The 8,655-nt window shown below is 35.6% G+C and overlaps 1 protein-coding gene and 1 long non-coding RNA gene across 2 annotated transcripts; both read right to left on the bottom strand.

Moving 5' to 3' along the window:
- Positions 1-246: 246 nt before the first annotated feature.
- LOC131722930 (obscurin-like) lies at positions 247-5,006 on the bottom strand. The gene is made up of 5 exons (XM_059016080.1): positions 4,639-5,006; positions 4,513-4,548; positions 3,445-3,759; positions 2,486-2,794; positions 247-1,755 (listed from the first exon to the last, which is right to left on the bottom strand). The coding sequence occupies exons 1-5, from the start codon at positions 4,667-4,669 to the stop codon at positions 1,619-1,621; spliced, it is 828 nt and encodes a 275-aa protein (XP_058872063.1). The 5' UTR covers positions 4,670-5,006; the 3' UTR covers positions 247-1,618.
- A 1,567-nt stretch (positions 5,007-6,573) lies between these two features.
- LOC131722931 (uncharacterized) lies at positions 6,574-8,324 on the bottom strand. Its single transcript, XR_009320056.1, has 2 exons — positions 8,212-8,324; positions 6,574-7,340 (listed from the first exon to the last, which is right to left on the bottom strand). It is a non-coding gene; the product is annotated as an uncharacterized LOC131722931 (long non-coding RNA).
- Positions 8,325-8,655: the final 331 nt, after the last annotated feature.

Genomic DNA, 8,655 nt, shown 5'->3' with positions numbered 1-8,655 from the left:
ACATTTTGGGCAAAAGCCCTTCTTCAGGTGTTTAAAAAGAAAAGGAAACACAGTGCAGTAAAATTGTTATTATTCAATTCAAATTGTAATTATACAAAAATTCTGTGGATGGTGTCATGGTTATTAGAATAAAATGTTCATTCCCAGAGAATGAACTGGGAACTTTGGAACCTCTGGGAATGAACAATCTATTTTAATAACCATGACACCATCCACAGAATTTTTGTATAATTACAATTCTTGAATAACAACAATTTTACTGCACTGTGTTTACTTTTCCAGTTAAATATGTGTAAACCGATTATATAACTCACTAATAACCTATTGATATAAAAGCCTGATCAAGATTTGTTTAAAACAAATGTAATCCAATCCTGTTTTTACAGTGCCTTGATCTTGCAGTATGTGAATAGGGTACATACAGTATGCTCCACAGTGAAGTCATACATTGTTGGTTTTTGAGCAGGTGCATCAAACACACAATAATCACGCTTTACAGAAAGCCTAGTTTTTGGAGTTGGTTTAATCTGGCATGAAACTATCCATATGTACCAGCAATAATCAGAGCTGTGACCATTCTGATTGAATTATAATATCTGATATGTTAATTATTTACTGCCTTGAATATTGACACATTAAGAATGTACTTTTCTCTCTAAAACTCTGACTACTTTAAAATAAGTGATAGGTTTACTTATAAAAATATAGTTATTCACACTTGCCTATCCCATTTGTGTGTTGGGTATTGTTAGATGTGGTTGGAGTTGTCATATCTCCTGTGGGAACATAAACAACGTGTAGAAAAGTATCACCATTAGGCTAAAAAGGTGGCCAGCTGTTTAATAATTTTAATGATCTTGTGCAGACCTCATTCCACTGATTATCTGTAGTCATGTTAAAAAGGGTTTCAGTGAATCAATCTGGGGGAAACATCAGAGGGAGTCATTTTGAGTGTTTACATGAATTAAAATGCACCACCATCTGTCTTGAAGATGTCTGCATTTCTATTCATTGCTATGTGTTGCCCTTCTGTTGTTGTCTTGTTATGGTTCAGGGGCAGGATCAGGAACACGGACTCCTCCCACTGTCAAGCACCTATTTGCTTAAACCCTGTTCACCCCCCTTGTTTCCTCCTCTCACTGTCAAGCAGCTAGCTGTTTAAACCCTGTTCACCCCCCTTGTTTCCTCCTCTTAGTCACGCCACCTCTGCAACTGTGTTCTATCTGTGGACAAGTGAAGCTCACGACCCAGACTTAGAGCTCTTGCAACTTCAGACTCCCTTCAGCTGAGGACTGCTCTCCACTGAGATAGGAGGGGGGGGGGGGGGGCGTTCTGACACACTGGTATGTTCAGTGACAAGCACAGTCAGATACTGATATGTTCAGTCATAAGCACAATCAGACACTGGTATGTTCAGTCATAATCACAATCAGACACTGGTATGTTCAGTTACAAGCACAATCACACACTGGTATGTTCAGTCACAAGCACAATCACACACTCCCTTTCCCTCAGTTTCTCCTCTGGGGGTAAATGAAGTTCATTCCCCAGCCTTGGAGGTCAGACAGCGCTGGCACCTCAGCGAGGATGGCTCTCCACTGAGACTGAGGAGAGCTCTTCACTCAAGCTTATTTCTTCCATTCTGAGGATAAACGAAGCTCGTGCCCTTGTTTTGGAGCTGAAAGTGCTGGCCCCACTTGCCTGTCTCATTTGTCTGTTGGGTCTTGATAGATGTGTTTGGAGTTGTCATATCTCCTGTGGGAACATAAGCAACAACGTGTAGAAAAGTATCACCATTAGGCTAAAAAGGTAGCCAGCTGTTAAATAATTTTAATAATTCAGATCAATATTAATGTAATGATGATGTGTTCTCTTTAATGCTGTGAATAGTGGGAGATTTCAATACCGCCCCTATAGTATATAAACCTCATCTTGTGGGGACTGTACTTCATGGTGAGTCCTGTCAAAACGGTTTCATTTGAAGAACAATAGTTAACATGTCATCAAGCAGACAAACATTAAAGGAGATTCAGTTCCATCTTCTACCCCCATACCACCTTTAGAATATATCATATTCTATTATTTAATGATTTAATGATGGTCTTTTCAGTGCAGTACAGTAAATATTGAAACAAGTAAATACATAAAAAAAATTGTAAATTACAGTAATGAGTAATATGAAAAGGCTTATTATGGTTTTTTTTTTTTTTTAAGATTGCTGTGCTATTTTGCTTACTAGACCATTTGGCCCATTTTTTTTTAAAAATCTTTACAATTGTAGTATAGCCCCACCTGGGACATTTCATGTTTAATCTTTCTCAGAATTACTGTAAATTACTGTAAAGAAGTCACACAAACCCCATTACAGATGTTGTTTTTCACCGTCCCCTCATCTGATGATTGAAAGATGGAGGCTGTATGTGCCAGAGTTTAGATCAATTGAGTTGACCCCACTGTGTCACAAAGTATTCAGCTCAGTCCTTACCTGTCACATGAAGGTCGACTGGGCGACTGCGTTTGCTGTTTGTCGAGTTTACAAGCTTCTCTTTTCCATAGATACAGGTGTAGTTTCCAGTATCATTCCTCGTAACATTTTTAATGGAAAACGTGACACCTGGTACGTCTTTGGGAACGGCTTGTGAATCGACAAGGCTTCCATTTTTATACAGATGGAAAAAACCCTCTTTTCCTGTTGCATCTCTGAGTTCAGCTGGTATCATACATTTAAATGATACATCCGTTCCTTCCATTGGGTTTTGTTTGTCTAGCTGAAGTGTGAGCTGATAGCTTGACTCTGAAAATACATTTTAACTTGTTAAAAACATGCCTTCAGAATGAACCTAAATATATGCAATAACAAACAGTAGAGGTTTACTAATCCAAATTCTGTTCAGATTAGTGATCTGATTGTAATTTGTACCATATTAGAAACATCTTATCACGTCCTATGTTTGATATTTTTTGTTATAGTTGATGATAAATCAGTAATAACCATTTGAATAAAATATTCAGAGACAGCTATTTTATACATTCTCACATAATTATAAGATTTAACTTTCTTCAGCTGATATCAGTAAGCATTTAATTACCATAGCATGATTCAGATTAGTGGGAGTCTAGTGTATGGGAAATTTATTATATTATATTATAAATAATTAAATTAATATATAAATTTATTATAAATGTATATATTAATTAAATTATTTTTAATACAATTTCAGGATTTTTTATTTTAAATCATCAAGTGACTGAAGGGGTAGTATATTATTTATATACGCTAAACATTTGGAAAATAACATCAGTTGATTTAGGGTTTAAAAGTAGTTAGTAAAGAACAAAGCTCAGTATTTTCAAATGTGTTTCTGTTATTTTTTTTATATTAAAATCAGTTAATGTATTTTACAAAAATTCAGGTGTTTCCTAGTTGTTTGGTGCTGTACTTACCTTGTACGTTGAGATAAACTGAAGAACCATGGCTGATGTTTTTCACGTCTCCAGGATTCTCATTTCCATACATGCAGGTATAGTCTCCAGCGTCATTCTTTCTGATGTCTTGTTTTATAAATGTGACAGCTCCCGTTCCTCCGGGCTTTGGCAGTGAGCTGATCTTCTCTCTGTTTTTATATAAATGGAACCAATTCATCTCCTTGTTCTCTGTTTGTTCTCCATGCACTGCTGATATTATACATTTGAATTCAACCTTCTCCCCTTCCACTACAGATGCTTTCCCAATTTGAATTATTGCTGTGCGAACTGGCTCTATGAAAATGAAATTAAAAAAATGTAAAAAATACCATGAAAGAGAACATCTGTTAAACAAATAGGAAGATATGGACATATGGACACTTAGTGAAGTGTGTGTTTAACCACTAATTACAACTGTAGCATATCAACTGTATTTATATTATACTGTAGGTGGTAAGTAATAATACTAATAATATCAAGCAGTAGAAATACAGCTTTGTAAAACATGTATCCTGAGGCATAACATGAAACCACACAGCTTTCCACAAGCAGTATCACTAGAAATGGTAATAAACTATAATGCCTCGATAATAATCATCAACACCTCAATAACATGTTAATAGATGTTTCATATACACTGTGTTTGTTCTTTCAGAAATAATGGTGCTGAAAACACTTCAGAGTAAATGACCTTGTGAATTTCACCCTAAATGTTATTCGTTTCAAGCATTAAATAGGCTTAGGGCAGCAGTGTGGAGAGTGGTTATGGCTCTGGACCCTTGACCGGAGGGACATGGTTTCAATCCCAGGTGGGGGACACTGCAGCTGTACCCTTGAGCAAGGTACTTTACCTAGATTGCTCCAGTAAAACCCAACTGTATAAATGGGTAATTGTTTGTAAAAATAATGTGTAAAAAATAATGCAATTGTATGTAAAAATAATGTGATATCTGGTAACAATTGTAAGTCGCCCTGGATAAGGGCATCTGCTAAGAAATAAAAAAATAAATCAATCATAATATCTTATTGTGTCAGAGACACACATACCTGTCGAAACCAGCAGCACGTCTCCAAGTGCAAAAACTGAAAAACAAATTAATCATTTTACAAATAAGAAAATGAACAAGTCAAATTTACTGACATAAAAAAAGTTATCAAATAAATAATACTTACATAGCATGACAACGTTTATATTCCAAGGCATATTAGAATGCTGTTAACTTAATCTCTGAAACTAACACTGTACAGTTCCTCAAATGTAGTTCCCTGAATGTAACAGAGCACACTATGAGACTATAATACAGCAATGGAAACTCATGCACAATAGAAATGTGTGTTTCCGTTATGCATGTCTGTTTCTGGCATAATCAGACGAATACCAATGTGGCAACAGACGATCAAGAGAGATAAACAAATAGTTTGAGTCCTCCACACTCTCTCATTGCCATCATCTAAACACAGCAACTAAAAATATTGTTCCTGTCTTAATAAAAGGCGTGAAACTATTCCATTGCACACACTGTAAGACCACACATGTGGCAATCAATGTATAACATGTAGACCTGGATTTACACAATCTGAGGGTGATTGCTCTTAAATCAAGGAACTGATGTAATTTAAACCTTTTTTATATTTGACTATTTTTAAGTCTAATTGACTCTGCATACAATGCACATTTCACAGCCTACCTCTGTAAAGCGCTTTGTGATGGTGGTCCACTATGAAATACGCTATATAAAGATATTATTATTATTACCCAATTGTAAACGTGAGCGAAGGGCAGGTTTTCTTGTTTTGAAATCAACACGTTAATGAATGAATTTATTGAATACCGGCTGATAAATACTTTTGAGTACGAGTATCAGCACAGCCCTATAAATGAATAGGGATGGAAGTCTGCACCGGGAGGCCTGGGCCGGAAATTAGTTCCAGGAGGTCGGCCACAAAGAGCTGATATCCCCCGTTGAGCGGCACATTCTCACACAGTGCCTTGTAATATGGGTGTGTGTCTTTCTGAGCGGACCTGATGGAAAAACTGCCATTACACATTTGAATTCAACCTTCTCCCCTTCCACTACAGACTGATAAATCATCTCCTCATCACTCGTTCTATCACCAAACTCCTTAATAATGCTATCCAAGTCATTATTTTATTACTATAATATCTAAAAAAAAAGTCTGCAAACGTTTGCGATATTCTTTGAGTGCTGGATGCAGAAGCAGCTATCTTGTTTGTTTATGTCCATGTTTTCTATGTGGTGGCGGGGCTATCTGTATTCATGAGATACGCCCCTTTTTTTCGACTTCTATCGGCTCCTAATGGTCTCACTCGAGCATTTAATGGTTTTATCGGCTTTTTCCGGAGAAAAAACGACTAGAGACCTGTTTTTTATGTCTTTTTGATGATGTCGGACAGGGTCCGACATTGGACCGGAAATGGAAAATTGCAATGTTGAATCAGGTCCGACATAGGACCGCAAAAGGTTAGACACAGTTTGATGCTTGGTTGTATGTATTTTTAACAAATGCGCTCTACAGAAGCTACTGTGTATGTTTCTAGAAGGAATGCAAACATCATTAGATCAAAAGTAGGCTGCTATTTTTCTTTTGTATTTTTGTAATCTAATCTAATCTAAATTTTTGTAATGTAATGTTTCTGTACCATCCTTTGGGGTATAATTAACCTTACACTAGTGGATCTTACTGATCATTGCAATGTATTTAAAGTTGCACGAATGGATCATATTGGTCCTTGTGATACTTTTAAATTCACATGACTGGATATATTCATTGTGTTCTGAGTAAGTTCTAAATTGAGATACAGTATGCGATATGTTTGCCTGATTGGATACCATTTCATTCTTTAATCTTTAAGAGTTTTGCATCAATGAAAGAGTTTTAAAGGCATTCAATTTGTCAACTCCATTTTTTTTGTTGTTATTTTTTTGTTTTTGTTTAATGAAACTCACGAGTAGCACGTTTTGATCTGGTCCTGAGTGCTGGTCCTCTCTGGCATTTTACATTAACATACTCGAACAAACAATTCTGCAGGTGAAAAACAGTGTTAGAGGCTGACAGGACAAGTAGGAATAATACTAATGAGACAACTTAGATCAAAATATTTATTATGCACAACAAAATAAACATAACCAAAAGAAAAACCCTTTTATTCTACATAATAAAGAGTGTGTTTGACTAATGAAGCTAACAGTAAACCTGCAGTGTTAGCAGCACTCTGCAGCTCTGTGCTGTAAGTTCAGTGTGCAAGATGGCAATCATAATACATCTCTGACATTGTTGTGTGAATTATGAATCACCCTGCAGCGTATCAAGTTCATGCTCCCTCTTGTCACAATGCTAATTTCCTGTTCCCACAACTCATCACTCATTCAGAGCACCAGCTTTTTTATAAGCGGGAGCCTGATCTGGATACACTGTGATGATTTTAAGAGAAATTATCTTCTCCTGAGAAACACTCCTGAGAAATGTATTTCCATAAGGTGTGAAAAAAACATGAATAAATTGAAGAAGGTATGACAAATAGATACAGCAAAAGCAAAGTATTGTGTTTCTTGTAAACATTGCAGTGTGTTCAGTAACACTTTATACAATCAGCAATGTTGAATTCAGAAACTCAGAAACTAAATGTCATGCAGTCTTACAATAAGCATGTACATGCTATCAGAGAACACAAGATAGCAACACTTTTACTTTGCTTTCACAAAGTGGTGCTTTTTGTAGATCAAGCCTTTTCCTCGCAGGATATTTCTTTGTAACTTGTGAGCTGTTGGTGTCGTATTACAAGATGTGTTACACCTGCACTGCAGATCAAAGGACAGCGTTGAAGGATGGGCCGGTTTATTGTCCATTGCTGCCTGTAAGAGAGCAGCATTTTATTAGGTAAAAATAGCCTTTAGAACCAACTTCAGCAAACCCAGCTAATTGCTGTTTGTCTGGACTAACTCATTTGCACTGAAAGACAGCCGTCAAGATCTTGGAAAGTGTCAATATTACTACAAAAGAAGGATTTTGTCACTATATATATATATATATATATATATATATATATATATATATATATATATATATATATATATACACACATACATACAGTTTATTTGCGTAAAAACATTCATTTAACCAAAATTAAAAACACAAGTGCGGCTTTAGAGTCCTGACCATTACTTATCCTTGACCATTACATTGCTCACCATTACTAAGAACTGTTTTGTAACTTTGTGGAAACATTCTTTAATATATATATATATATATATATATATATATATATATATATATATATATATATATATTGTGGTGTATCGGACTGGCCAAATCTGGCTTTTTGTTACAAACTTTTAATTAAACAAAACTAACACAAATCAAAAGTGTAAACAAAACCCAATACTCTTCTTCAAAATAAACCCAATATAGCAAAACAGCACCCAAGCACAGCATTCCTGGTGCACTTTTCTTTCTTTCTTTCTTTCTTTCTTTCTTTCTTTCTTTCTTTCTTTAAACAATCTTCATTACCACACACACACACACACATATATGTGCACCCATGTGCAGAGCCTATATCTGTCACTATATATATATATATATATATATATATATATATATATATATATATATATATATATATATATGCACTATAGTCATCCAGTATGACTTCTTTCTGTGTGTATATATGAAAGATTCGTGATCAATCAGGCAATTATATTTAATCCATAAGGGAAGCTTCCTTACATCCCCATGGTGCTTCCTCTGTCTGCTCCTAAAGTCTTCCCTCACAATAACTGAGAGCACAAGAAGGATCCCCAGGGATACGAAGATTCTGATGTCATTCCCCAGCCCGTACAACTCTGCATTGAGGAGAAAACAGAATCAGTGGTTGGTTATACAGGCTGTGTGGGGACACAAAACAGGGATTATGAAGTTTTACTGTGAGCCAAACTAGACCCACCTGAGCTTCTCATCTATATGTTAACATATGACAAAATGTTATATAATTCAATAAACAAATTATATAATTCACTAATAACCTATTAACATAAAAGCACGATCAAGATGTTTTCAAAACAAATGTAATCCAATCATGTTTTTACAGTGACTTGATCTTGCAGTATGTTAATAGGGTACATACAGTATGCTCCACAGTGAAGCCATACATTCTTGGTTTTTGAGCAGGTA

This window comes from Acipenser ruthenus, chromosome 52 (genome assembly GCF_902713425.1).
Source record: "Acipenser ruthenus chromosome 52, fAciRut3.2 maternal haplotype, whole genome shotgun sequence".
In the NCBI taxonomy this organism is placed as follows: Eukaryota; Metazoa; Chordata; class Actinopteri; order Acipenseriformes; family Acipenseridae; genus Acipenser; species Acipenser ruthenus.
This window is presented reverse-complemented; position numbering and strand designations above follow the sequence as displayed.

Bases quoted from the DNA above. Each gene is read 5' to 3' on its own strand.
- LOC131722930 (XM_059016080.1), bottom strand. From the start codon at position 4,669: ATGCCTTGGAATATAAACGTTGTCATGCTAT. The intron at 3,760-4,512 runs GTATGTGTGTCT...TCATTTTCATAG, and splicing joins CGTGCTGCTGGTTTCGACAG to AGCCAGTTCGCACAGCAATA. The intron at 1,756-2,485 runs GTAAGGACTGAG...ATGTTCCCACAG, and splicing joins AGTCGACCTTCATGTGACAG to GAGATATGACAACTCCAAAC.